The 15,036-nt window shown below is 36.4% G+C and overlaps 1 protein-coding gene across 1 annotated transcript; it reads right to left on the bottom strand.

Moving 5' to 3' along the window:
* Window positions 1-309: 309 nt before the first annotated feature.
* On the bottom strand, window positions 310-14,132 carry LOC128240616 (uncharacterized). Its single transcript, XM_052957315.1, has 5 exons — window positions 13,941-14,132; window positions 10,902-11,039; window positions 10,358-10,435; window positions 2,321-2,467; window positions 310-1,617 (listed from the first exon to the last, which is right to left on the bottom strand). The coding sequence occupies exons 2-5, from the start codon at window positions 11,026-11,028 to the stop codon at window positions 923-925; spliced, it is 1,047 nt and encodes a 348-aa protein (XP_052813275.1). The 5' UTR covers window positions 11,029-11,039; window positions 13,941-14,132; the 3' UTR covers window positions 310-922.
* Between the last annotated feature and the right edge of the window lie 904 nt (window positions 14,133-15,036).

Below are 15,036 nucleotides of genomic sequence, written 5' to 3' on the forward strand. Positions count from 1 at the left end.
ACATATTGGTTTTCAACTGTTACCCCATACATATTGGTTTTCAACTGTTACCTCTTACATAGTGGTTTTGAACTGTTACCCCATACATATTAGTTTTCAACTGTTTCCTCTTACATATTGGTTTTCAACTGTTACCCCATACATATTGGGTTTCAACTGTTACCCCATACATATTGGTTTTCAACTGTTACCCCATACATATTAGTTTTCAACTGTTACTCCTTACATATTGGTTTTTAACTGTTACCCCATACATATTGGTTTTCAACTGTTTCCCCATACATATTGGTTCTCAACTGTTACCCCATAAATATTGGTTTTCAACTGTTACCTCTTACAAAAATGAACAGTTTTTATAAACTACTAATTTCTTTTCAAAAAAATCACTTTTTCTTAAATCAAGGATAGAGTTCATAAACACATTTGAAGTTGTTAATGGAAAGACAGTTTCGCAATGAACACACTACCTGAATCTTAGCACCTTGTTACATGCACCTGTTAGATTTGGTACAAGCATATATATAAAGCTATTATAATAAATGAAAACCAATTTTTATTTACCTGAATTCTTTTTGACAATTGTTATGCATCTTAAGACGTGTCTTCTCATTTTCAAACATAACTTCTAACGACACTGTTACCGATATTCGGCTTTCACATTTATCAATGGGTCATAATATAAGGATTGTATAAAATTTTACTGTGGAAAAGAATTGTTAACAATTTATGAATTAACGATTAACCTAAACGATAGAAAAATAGTATCAATTATATAGTTTGTCTAGGACTTAAAAAACAAAAACAAAATAATGTTTACACACACTTTAACACATAGTTAAACTTGAGATTACTAGAACTAATATCACGGAATTACGAAGTCACTGATTACTATGTAAAAACTATAAATATAAAATAACATTGACTAAAGTCGTATACTCGTGTAGTCTTCGTCGTCAATATGAGCTTGTATATCAAGTATCTCATATGGCCCATTTTCGTTATATGAGTCTGCGTCTAGATCCGTAACTATGTCAGTATGCTGTGATGCAATGTTATAAAAATCTGGTTCAACTTCGTTTTCTATACTCGACTGATTGGCTTGCATTTTGCCTTTTCCGTCGGAGTTGATATTAACCTTGGCACACGCACCATCATCGTTCATGTAATTGTGTCGAGTCGGATCTGAGTCCACCTTGCTCCTTTCCTGCACAATTTCCGCGTCAACTGGCCCGGCAAATCCCAATGAAGTATTCCCGGAGATCACATCATATTCCTGAGTGTCTGTGTTGCCATAATTGCTCCCATTTCCGAATGCATCATCGTTGTTAAAGGCTTCATTCTCGTGAGATATTACACTTATAATCGGAACTTTATCACCAGAAATACCTTTGTCCATTTTGGCAGATGAGGGTCCTAGTCCTTTTGTGGATCTAGATGCTTTTCTTTCCCCTTTTATCAACAATATTGTGAGAAAGATGGCGCTTGATACTAAGTTTAATATCAGTCCCCCAGCCATAAGAGCAAAGGACCAGCTGAATTCAAGCGTTGGCCAGGAAGAGTTGTACTCTTTTAACTCACCCTTTTTATCAGACATACGTTCAAATGTGTAAAACACGGCTGAAATATAAAAAAAGAGTATAACATTAAAGCAATGCTAAATCACGCGTTCATGAACTATTAAGAGTTAATAATTTATAAAACATAAAGTATCTCCTTAGATATTGAATGATGTCGTAAATTATATCAAACAGATTTGTAGAAATAGTCTCACACGAGAAAGATACTTGGATTTGTGAACAATTAATACAAATCAATATTTGATATAATAATAAGCTTTTCGGTGGTTTAACGAGATTAATTAGTGAAATGTCAGTGAACAGTGAAACAATAACTTCGAAAGTTCACACTATGTTGTAATTAATGTTATCCGGCTTTTACTTTCAATTTCGCGAACACCTATAGCAAATATTGATCTGGTTGTCCGGTTAGCGCAGTGGTTAGCGCACTCGCTTCTTACCAAGGCGACCCGTGTTCGATTCCTGGCCTTGGTGCACGTGAGTTTGGTTAGTGGTCACCAAGCCGGACAAGTGGGTTTTCTCCGGGCACTCCGGTTTCCACCACAAAACAAGACCACATTCTCGCGCAACATCGTGACATAGTATAAGTTATCATAACTTTCTTCACAATCGTTGTAAAATATATTGTGTTTAAAAATTAAATGTTGATTTTGGTGCTCACTCGGTGAAATATATTTGACGAAATATATTTGACACTGAAACAAACGACTATCCTCTATATAGTATTAAGGTGATTCACCTACCAACAAACATAAGCGTCAATAGGACAAAAGAAGCTATTCCAACCAGGACATGAACTGCTTTGAACACGAGAACAAGGCAGACCAGAGCACTGCAACCCGCCACAGCTAAATATATGTACTGCTCCTCTTTCACGTTCAGGCTAGAATCTGAGATATAAATACAAAATCTGAACAAAATCTGAACCAGAGTTCTGTTTAAATCTTCAGTCGTGAACTGAGTCAACATGTACGTGTGAATAAAACGAGAAATGTATTAGGCTTGCTAAGTATTAAATTTTAAACCGTCATGCAAAGTAGGTTTTGAAATGTTGTGTTTTGGTTCTACAAACCCACTTTTATTCTGTGGCGTTCCCTTCATAATATTCAACAAGTTATATACAGTTCTTTATGCATACCAGTAGGCGTTAATATCGGATTGAAATATATACCATGAGGTTAGAGTCTGTTCATGTTTTACACGACTTACGCCTTACTGCACTTAAATTGTCCTTGCAATTCTAATGGCTTTTAATTCTGAAAAGCTTAGCTTGCAGTTATAAATTTGATGTTCTCGGCGAAGTATTAAATGCATACATAATTTTTTGAATAAGCCTAACTGAAAGCCTGAAATAGAATGTAAGCGCGAAACACCAGGTATTATCGCCATAATAACCCTCAAATGTTAGCGCGAAACACCCAGGTATTATCGCCATAATAACCCTCAAATGTTAGCGCGAAACACCCAGGTATTATAGCCATAATAACCCTCAAATGTTAGCGCGAAACACCCAGGTATTATCGCTATCGCCATAATAACCCTCAAATGTAAGCGCGAAACACCCAGGTATTATAGCCATAATAACCCTCAAATGTTAGCGCGAAACACCCAGGTATTATCGCCATAATAGCCCTCAAATGTTAGCGCAAAACACCCAGGTATTATCGCCATAATAGCCCTCAAATGTTAGCGCGAAACACCCAGGTATTATCGCCATAATAGCCCTCAAATGTAAGCGCGAAACACCCAGGTATTATCGCCATAATAGCCCTCAAATGTAAGCGCGAAACACCCAGGTATTATCGCCATAATAGCCCTCAAATGTTAGCGCGAAACACCCAGGTATTATCGCCATAATAGCCCTCAAATGTAAGCGCGAAACACCCAGGTATTATCGCCATAATAGCCCTCAAATGTAAGCGCGAAACACCCAGGTATTATCGCCATAATAGCCCTCAAATGTAAGCGCGAAACACCCAGGTATTATCGCCATAATAGCCCTCAAATGTAAGCGCGAAACACCCAGGTATTATCGCCATAATAGCCCTCAAATGTTAGCGCGAAACACCCAGGTATTATCGCCATAATAGCCCTCAAATGTAAGCGCGAAACACCCAGGTATTATCGCCATAATAGCCCTCAAATGTAAGCGCGAAACACCCAGGTATTATAGCCATAATAGCCCTCAAATGTTAGCGCGAAACACCCAGGTATTATCGCCATAATAGCCCTCAAATGTAAGCGCGAAACACCCAGGTATTATCGCCATAATAGCCCTCAAATGTAAGCGCGAAACACCCAGGTATTATCGCCATAATAGCCCTCAAATGTTAGCGCGAAACACCCAGGTATTATCGCCATAATAGCCCTCAAATGTTAGCGCGAAACACCCAGGTATTATCGCCATAATAGCCCTCAAATGTAAGCGCGAAACACCCAGGTATTATCGCCATAATAGCCCTCAAATGTAAGCGCGAAACACCCAGGTATTATAGCCATAATAGCCCTCAAATGTTAGCGCGAAACACCCAGGTATTATAGCCATAATAGCCCTCAAATGTAAGCGCGAAACACCCAGGTATTATCGCCATAATAGCCCTCAAATGTAAGCGCGAAACACCCAGGTATTATAGCCATAATAGCCCTCAAATGTAAGCGCGAAACACCCAGGTATTGTCGCCATAATAGCCCTCAAATGTTAGCGCGAAACACCCAGGTATTATCGCCATAATAGCCCTCAAATGTAAGCGCGAAACACCCAGGTATTGTCGCCATAATAGCCCTCAAATGTAAGCGCGAAACACCCAGGTATTATAGCCATAATAGCCCTCAAATGTTAGCGCGAAACACCCAGGTATTATCGCTATCGCCATAATAGCCCTCAAATGTAAGCGCGAAACACCCAGGTATTGTCGCCATAATAGCCCTCAAATGTTAGCGCGAAACACCCAGGTATTATCGCCATAATAGCCCTCAAATGTTAGCGCGAAACACCCAGGTATTATCGCCATAATAGCCCTCAAATGTTAGCGCGAAACACCCAGGTATTATCGCCATAATAGCCCTCAAATGTTAGCGCGAAACACCCAGGTATTATAGCCATAATAGCCCTCAAATGTTAGCGCGAAACACCCAGGTATTATCGCTATCGCCATAATAGCCCTCAAATGTAAGCGCGAAACACCCAGGTATTGTCGCCATAATAGCCCTCAAATGTTAGCGCGAAACACCCAGGTATTATCGCCATAATAGCCCTCAAATGTTAGCGCGAAACACCCAGGTATTATCGCCATAATAGCCCTCAAATGTTAGCGCGAAACACCCAGGTATTATCGCCATAATAACCCTCAAATGTAAGCGCGAAACACCCAGGTATTATCGCCATAATAACCCTCAAATGTAAGCGCGAAACACCCAGGTATTATAGCCATAATAGCCCTCAAATGTTAGAGCGAAACACCCAGGTATTATCGCCATAATAGCCCTCAAATGTTAGCGCGAAACACCCAGGTATTGTCGCCATAATAGCCCTCAAATGTTAGCGCGAAACACCCAGGTATTATCGCCATAATAGCCCTCAAATGTAAGCGCGAAACACCCAGGTATTATAGCCATAATAGCCCTCAAATGTAAGCGCGAAACACCCAGGTATTGTCGCCATAATAGCCCTCAAATGTTAGCGCGAAACACCCAGGTATTATCGCCATAATAGCCCTCAAATGTAAGCGCGAAACACCCAGGTATTATCGCCATAATAGCCCTCAAATGTTAGCGCGAAACACCCAGGTATTATCGCCATAATAGCCCTCAAATGTAAGCGCGAAACACCCAGGTATTGTCGCCATAATAGCCCTCAAATGTAAGCGCGAAACACCCAGGTATTGTCGCCATAATAGCCCTCAAATGTTAGCGCGAAACACCCAGGTATTGTCGCCATAATAGCCCTCAAATGTAAGCGCGAAACACCCAGGTATTATCGCCATAATAGCCCTCAAATGTAAGCGCGAAACACCCAGGTATTATAGCCATAATAGCCCTCAAATGTAAGCGCGAAACACCCAGGTATTATCGCCATAATAGCCCTCAAATGTAAGCGCGAAACACCCAGGTATTATAGCCATAATAGCCCTCAAATGTTAGCGCGAAACACCCAGGTATTATAGCCATAATAGCCCTCAAATGTAAGCGCGAAACACCCAGGTATTATCGCCATAATAGCCCTCAAATGTAAGCGCGAAACACCCAGGTATTATAGCCATAATAGCCCTCAAATGTTAGCGCGAAACACCCAGGTATTATAGCCATAATAGCCCTCAAATGTTAGCGCGAAACACCCAGGTATTATAGCCATAATAGCCCTCAAATGTTAGCGCGAAACACCCAGGTATTATCGCCATAATAGCCCTCAAATGTAAGCGCGAAACACCCAGGTATTATAGCCATAATAGCCCTCAAATGTAAGCGCGAAACACCCAGGTATTATAGCCATAATAGCCCTCAAATGTTAGCGCGAAACACCCAGGTATTATAGCCATAATAGCCCTCAAATGTTAGCGCGAAACACCCAGGTATTGTCGCCATAATAGCCCTCAAATGTTAGCGCGAAACACCCAGGTATTATAGCCATAATAGCCCTCAAATGTAAGAGCGAAACACCCAGGTATTAACGCCATAATAGCCCTCAAATGTAAGCGCGAAACACCCAGGTATTATCGCCATAATAGCCCTCAAATGTTAGCGCGAAACACCCAGGTATTATCGCCATAATAGCCCTCAAATGTAAGCGCGAAACACCCAGGTATTATCGCCATAATAGCCCTCAAATGTAAGCGCGAAACACCCAGGTATTATCGCCATAATAGCCCTCAAATGTTAGCGCGAAACACCCAGGTATTATCGCCATAATAACCCTGAAATGTTAGAGCGAAACACCCAGGCATTATCGCTATCGCCATAATAGCCCTGAAATGTAAACGCGATACAGCCTTGAGATGATATCGTGTACGCGGTGACATCTGGCTTACTCTCAATTGACGGTTTCTAACTAGGTAATTAACAAACTTTTTTTTATAGAAAACCTTTTTTATACACATCATGTTGCGCCTTAATAGCACGGCTACAGCTGTCGTTATAGCAACACATTAAGAGACATACTTCAATTCAATTCAATTCAATTCAATATCTTTATTTCCTCCTTGCAGGAGATATGCATTTTATATACACATAGAAAAGTCAATATTCAAAATTATAATGGAGCATTACAAATATGTACAACATGTGCCCAATTAGGGTGATTAGTCTACCACATGTACTCTTCATTGAGTCACATATGTGTCATATTCAACTTAAACTCCATGAACACATTTGGAGATGTATTGAAATGATATCAGTAAGAATGTCATATTCGCGTCATCTTCAAGTAATGGCTGTATCGGAGCACCCATGAGCCTTATCGCAAACATAGTTTGGCTCAAGTTCAATAACCCTGATACAAAGTCACTGCCACAAAACAAACTGTCGCTCAGTAGTTGAGACCTCAATAAGGCTGTCGATTTGCATTCGCTAATAACATGCACAATTGTGTCCGATATCTGGAGGTTGCAGCGTTCACAGACGACCAAGTCCGTCTTAATTGCGTCCGATTGCGCCTTAATAGCACGGCTACAGCTGTCGTTATAGCAACACATTAAGAGACATACTTGTTAATACCCCAATATTGTATTGATAACTTTCTTGGTGAGTGATCCCATCATATAATATACATCCGAAGTATAGCATTCGTATTCTCCATTCAAATACAGTGGTTTTGTAACGCATCTTGCGTTCTGTTTAGTCCTTCTAAACCTATCACCTGGTACCAGCTAGCTATATGGCCATAGAGCAGCAATAACCCATCCACACTATAACAGGAGGTCCAACGTATTTTTTATGCTTATATTACTTATATCGCAATATAAATACACCTACCCGGGGGCCAGACGTGTCTCTCAGACACACAGTTTTAAGTCACGCAATTTTCTATTTTCACTTTGTAAACAAGCAATCGTTCAGCTTATACATTGAACAACTTTTTTGTTAAGCCCTCTAAAACATAGGTTTAAACAGAGCGAAGCTTACACGTCTGGTCTCCGGGTACATGTATTTATATTGCGATGAAAGTGATATAAACTTACTTACCCGGTCAAAATATCCCCTGACAACATCAAAATACTTTAACAAACCGCCATTTTGTTCTGCATCTTACATTTCCCGGCCTCACTTAAGATTCCGCAAAAATAAATTACGTTTGACCCCTGTCTAAAGCATGATAATATTTGTTTCTAGAAATTCCTGGTTACAGAGTTCTAGACTAAAAAAGCATTGTCCATATAACAGGCCCCAAAATATCAGAAACATACTCAAGTCAAATCTCAATCTCTATTCAATTTTCCACATAAATTCGTTATATGCTTCAAATAATTGGAATCTCGACTGAAGGCGTTAATCAACATACTCTATGAAATGAATTGAGACTGAGACTGAGATTTGACTTAAGTATTTTCGTGATATTTGGGCCGGTACAATTGTTCACCTACATGTCTGTTAGATCTGTTTGTATCGGCCTATATATAAAACAGCATCAGATAATACCCCCCCCCCACCACACACCCCACCCCGCCACCCCTTGTCGTATTTATTTTATTTACAACATCGTGCTTCTTCGCCCCCTTCTTCTATTTTAATAAATAATCGTCTGTTGACGCCGCTATGGCTTTATTGTGTCTTGACTTGTATTGCAAACCAAATTTCAACATATCTCCGATTAATGTTCAATCGTAAAATGTTCTCAATTCATTATGACACCATAACAATAACAATATTAAAACGATTTATGTTTAACGTTTGCAAAATTCTTTACAGTTTCACCACTTTCTTCGACAATGAAATCGCTGTAGTGTGCTTGAAATTTGAAAATTATTTCTTATAAAATGCCCAGACGCCTTGATATGGGTACAATAAATCCGCGCTACATGATCAATTTCAATTGCGTTCGTGACAAAAAAGGTAAAACTGCACATTTGTTATCGTTTATATTTTAAATTTAATGGAACATATCAAGACGATCGCGACGCTAGCTTGTCATATAGTTCATAACATTCAAAATATGAACGATAGCTAAACCCTACGCCAAGACTAAATGAAATTTAAATTTCGATATGTTAAAGCAAATTTGATAATACAATTATGCCATAGATTAAGGGCCTTCCACAATGCAAAGTGCAATGTGGAAGGCTCTCAATATATACATGGCATTGTCTTATCAAATGTAAACGGCAGTGTATATAAAGACATCAATTTATGAACGGCTGGAAGTAGAAGGGAAACGATAGGTGTATAAGATAGGTGTTTAATATATAAAATAGTTGTAAAATATATAAAACTAGGTGTATAATATATAAGATAGGTGTATGATATATAAAATTGGTGTTAAATATATAAGATAGGTGTATAATATATAAAATAGGTGTTAAATATATAAAATAGTTGTAAAATATATAAAATATGTGTATAATATATAATATTGGTGTATAATATATAAGATAGGTGTATAATATATAAAATAGGTGTAAAATATATAAAATAGGTGTTAAATATATAAAATAGGTGTTAAATATATAAAATATGTGTATAATATATAAAATTGGTGTTAAATATATAAGATAGGTGTATAATATATAAAATAGGTGTTAAATATATAAAATAGGTGTAAAATATATAAAATAGGTGTATAATATATAATATAGGTAACATGGGTGTATTATGTATAAAATATTTGTGTAATATATACAATACGTGTATAATATATCAAATATGTGTATAATATGTAAGATAGCTAAGTATTATGTAAAACAGGTGTCAAATATATAAAATATTGTGTATTATACAAGTATAGCGCTTCATTAAAATCATTTCAAAGATAATATCTTAGCAATATAAAACATCAATATATTTAATTGAAAAGCTATTGACCCTGATCAAATAATTGTTGTTGTTTGTTTGTTCTACATTTTGTGGATATTAATCTCTCTAAGGTGACTGGAGGTTCAATCGATGTCAACTACTAGCAATGTCGAGTTGGGAATTACTGCTGTAAAGCGAATGGATAAGCAAGATTCAATCTTGTTAATAGGCACTGTGAATGAAAACCTATGAGACTTTCAGTTCAAATTGAAAACATACATCTGGCAAATGCGATTTAACTACGTATCTATTCTTTTTATCATTGAGGTTCATTTAATTCTGATTTAAATGAGATTCAATAACACGGTGAAATGTAATTCATATATCAAAATACATTGTACATACGACAATTAAATTTATCATGTATTAACGAGTCTTTTAATTGACTTAAACCAAAAAGCCGTTTTATTTTCTGCGTTAGACCTACAATACCGTTCTAAATAATGATCTTTTCTTAAGTCGGATATATACCCGATAGCCACATCCTTAATCTTAAAACTGTCCTGCTCTAGAACGCTTTAAAACGACGGACCTTTACATTAATATAAATAATGTAGCCGCACCATTCTTTGAATGCCGACGACGTGCCTGTTCAGTATATAATAAAGGTATTGCACTATGATCAGGTCAGAGAGGTCGCAGACGACTCCTGTGACTCTTGTACATTATTGCAGATGTGTGCAAAAATCCGCGGGGGTCATATATAACACCCCGAATCAAAACGCAATACGTATAGTATTACCTATATTGTGTCACACCTTATTTTAAAGGAGCCTTACCTTGTTCGATGATCGTTCCATTACTGAACTCAATTGTTTCTTTGAACAATCCAACATTCACGTTTCTAACATAAGTATCTGAAATTGAAAAAAATGGTATTAACACGAGTTCCTTATCATTATACTATAATATAAAAAAGCCGTTTGTTTCTGTTCCAAAAATCATGAACACTTTTAATCTAATACATGTGCACGAATTCATATACGAAATATTATTTAAACCATGAGTTACTAGGCGACTTTATGAACATTTGCCGAACATTATCTGTTTTTCTTAAAAGTCAACACTGTTGGCCAAGGTTAGTTCTTGTTATGCTGTTGTTGGATGCACAATGCAGTTTGGGTTTGTTACACATCTTAAGTCTACTGCTCTTTACGTTCATAAACTCATTTAAGCTATATATAACACATAACTTTGTTACCCAAGATTTAGTTTCATATATGTATTTTGTTATACTAGTATATGATTTGCATTGTAACATGTTATATGGGCTGGAGGCCTTTTATTGGATGAAGTTCGTTCGATAATGTTTGGGTCTCATACCTGTGCTATTGTTGTCCACAGACCCCACGAGCCAGTATTCAGTGACGAACCCTACGATTTGCACACCGACTGCACATATGATCAACAAGAATATGAGCCCCTGGCAACAGTTGAGCTTACTGGCCATCTCTGCTTGTTCTGAAATAACAATTAAAGTCTCATTATTTTTTAGTAATGTAAACTTATTAATTTGTATGCATCTATAGCCAAACAACTTTTATTAACCTTTTTGACATTTTTACACCTAGAATGATAAGAAATTGTGTTTATCGCAATACAATGCAACTCAACCGAAAACATAATATAAATTGAGCGCGCGCACTGTCATTACGTTATTTGCATATCACAGTCTAAATTATAAGTGGCACTGAGGCTTTAAGATGTTCATGGTAATCGTACAATATATACTGCGTTTCTTGTGATACATATCAACATGCTCTCTTCATTCATAGTATAAAAAACATATACTTCTTAACAGTATAAAACAACAACATCCGTTGGCTATTCTTCTAGCCAATCTATAATTTGTGAAAGGTAATCGTATCGATCATTGACACCATGGTTCATGAAATGTGGATTAAATAATACACATTTTCAAAGAGGGGCATACGAAGTACAATTAGATATTGCATGAACGTCATCTCGTATTACATTTCTTTGGCGACAGAAAGGGTAACAACGTTTTTGTTGAAGTAAACCTTCATACCGACCAGTTTCAATACGTATAGGTGCAGATACCACCTCTACATTAATATACAGCTGATATACGACATTAAGGCACGATATCTTATAACCAGTAATTATGTTTCAAAATGCAGCGTGATCAAAGTTTATCAGCGACTCTTGAAGCGGTACATTTATTATAATAAACATAATTTATCTTAACGGTCAAGTCATTTTTTTTCTAATCTTGCAACATAGATTCTTCCAAGTCTTTGAATATATATATATATATATATATATATATATATATATATATATATATATATATATATATATATATATATATATATATATATATATAAATCAGTATTTTACAATGAGTTGCAATTATGCAATTATCTACAAACATAATCAATGTGTCTATACCACGTGGTAAATTGCGTCAGAAGGCAATAATTTGCAACAAATGCCCTCGAATTTAAAGCAGATTTAACCCAATCAAAATCATAAATAAAAACAAGAAACATTTGCAGATTCATACACCTAGACAAATTGATATCTCGCTTGTATGACCTACTTTGTTGACTCTGGTTACTGTTATGTTAAAGTTAAGGCTCGAGAAAACAAACCATTTGTCTTTACTAAATTTATTTTGGTAAATGATTTATTTTTTATTTTAAAGACTTCAAAGCTACCCACCCGATCGGGCTACACAATCAATCAGCTCGACATGGCCTTACTCTGAGGGCAGAATTATGTTACTTCATTAAATCAAGTTGTTCCAAGGTTAAGGTATGAGCGTAATTCTATTGCAGAAAACTAATACATTTCTGAAGGATTTGATAGACTCTAGCTTATATCTTTCCCATAAGCTTGTCTTGTATTCTTCCTTTCAGTAAATATTAATCAAAAACGGTACAATCAAGGTATTTTATTCTTTCTTTCTTTAAATGAATAACATTGTTTTGAAATTGCATACTCAGAGTGATAAGAAAGTTATGTGTTTACGATAAACTGTAACAAAGCGATTCACATCTCACTGGGGCATAATATAATTCCAGGCTCATTTCATTGAATGCACAATCGTTTAGTTCTTGTTAAACCGAATATAAAACTTTTGAAATGTGAGTATACATTTTAATGTGTTTCCAAGAGACTGACTCCATACTGAAGTTATCTTTTTTAACACATTCTCACTAGTTCAATGATCCAGATAGTTTCATTGATTAGTATCCATCTCTGTTATTGAAGTCGTAAAGAGGTTTTCCCTCCCCGTGTTATGACCTACGAACACTGTTGTTATTTCAAAGTATTCCATGGAGATTTCAAAGCATATAGACATACAGATGATCAGATGTCTTATTTCTTTTCAAGATAAATGATTCGCTAGAAGCTACAGGAAAAAGCCTGGTAGCCACACTTTTAACACATACCCTGTTTCATGTACACTGACATACATTGGCCGCGAGGTACACAATGTACACACCACACTGACATACATTGACCGCAGGGCACACAATGTACACACCACACGGACATACATTGGCCGCAGGGCACACAATGTACACACCACACTGACATACATTGACCGCGAGACACACAATGTACACACCACACTGACAGACCACACGTACATCACAATATCTTAAGTTATAAAAACTCGGGATTTGCACTGAAAGTTAATTGGTAAAAATTGGTAAATATATAATATACTTTTGCATACTACACTATGTAGTGTTACAATCTTCTCATAACTTAAAGCATCCGATGTAGAATTGTGTGAATTTGGGGTGCCTATACTGTCTCCATATCATATACAAGAGTAGAGGAATTCACCTTCTTTAATTGAAATAAGATATAGTTGAGTTGCTAACTATGATATTTCACGCATGTTCATTCATCAATTCTAATTACAACTTATTAGCAATCTGCAGTAGCCTTACAAAACTCATATGGGATCACAGGGCATCAAGTTCGAATATTATCGCTTATTTCGCAGTGAAATGACAAGCTTATTTGTAAATATTCTAATTATAAGAACTTTGTGTTTTGTCATACATGTGCGATGTCACCGAGGTAGGCCTTGTAGTTTAACGCCTTAATTTTGTATGTTTTACATGAAAACACTGATATACCCAACCTTGCTACGGGAATATTTATTAAAAAAACATATTTCCTTCATTGATCACATAAACTACGAACAGAAAATTGCGCATAGCTCATTTCACCCGTATTCGATCTGGCATACTATAGACTTCATCTTTTATTAAATTAATAGACGTGTTAACATATTTGAATCAGTAGATTATCATTAAAGAACTACGAATTATAATACCAGCATAGTTCTTAAATAAATGAGAAACAAAAACTACTAACCTTTGCACTTCTTATGTTAAATTATAATAAGTCCTCAGTTTCGCTCGTGTTAAAGCCTATTCCAAATATTCATGTCTTAATATATTAAATTGCTGTACATTTATTGGATTAAAAAATTAATCCCTTCTCCTATGTATTTTATTTCACATTTAAACAAGCTTATAAGAGTGCGGTATGTCTTTATCGGATATAAGCAAGTCTTTTATGCATTTAAGGTCGCTGACTGCTCTAAACCTCCCTTTTAAATGGGTATGAAGTATTTACTCATTATCGATATTGCAAAATATGCTTAATACATTGCTCAAAGAAAAGAAACTTGGTATTTAGTTTAACGTAACCAAATGCCAACAGTATTATTCTTAATAAAACTACTTCAACATGATATATTGATTAAATACTTAAGCGCGGAATATCGCTAGTATGATCTTTCCATAATATTGAGGTAATTTACAACATCTCACAAATTGTCGTGCATTTATTCATTTATTTCGCAACATACGTATTGGCGTTTTTTCCCTGGAAAAAAGGCGTAGTAATATTCCTGAACCACTTTTCATACTACATTGACTGTTTTTGCACTCTTATCGGATTTTACAGCTGATGAACAAGTAGTCAATGAGGGTTGTCGCTGACCCTGAGGCTGATTGTCACTAGCGGCATGTAAGTCGTCCAAGTTTACTTTTTATTTCAATAAAGGATAAATAAGTAATGAAGTACACCAAAAATGCACCATTTCGGACTAGAATTGTTAAATTTTTCGAGGGCTCCTCCAAAAAACCCTGCCAACACCTTAAACCAAATAAATTTCGGTTCTGAGGGAGGGGCACACGCCAAAAGGTTGTGCCCTTAAGTTTTGCCCCCTCTAACGTCAGCTCCTAGATCCTCCCCTGAATTGGATACATGCAACAGACAAAATGTTTTATATACTATAAGATAGGTGTTAAGGTATGAAATAAATATTGCAAATGAATTGAATATATCTTGTGAAGTTGTGAGTGGTAAGTGAAGGTTAATTGAAATATCACACGAAGTTCATCATTGTGTTTCACGAGTTATTTGAAAACAAATCCTGAAATTGAGGTTACTCATATATCAA

Source organism: Mya arenaria, chromosome 1 (assembly GCF_026914265.1).
Source record: "Mya arenaria isolate MELC-2E11 chromosome 1, ASM2691426v1".
NCBI lineage: Eukaryota > Metazoa > Mollusca > Bivalvia > Myida > Myidae > Mya > Mya arenaria.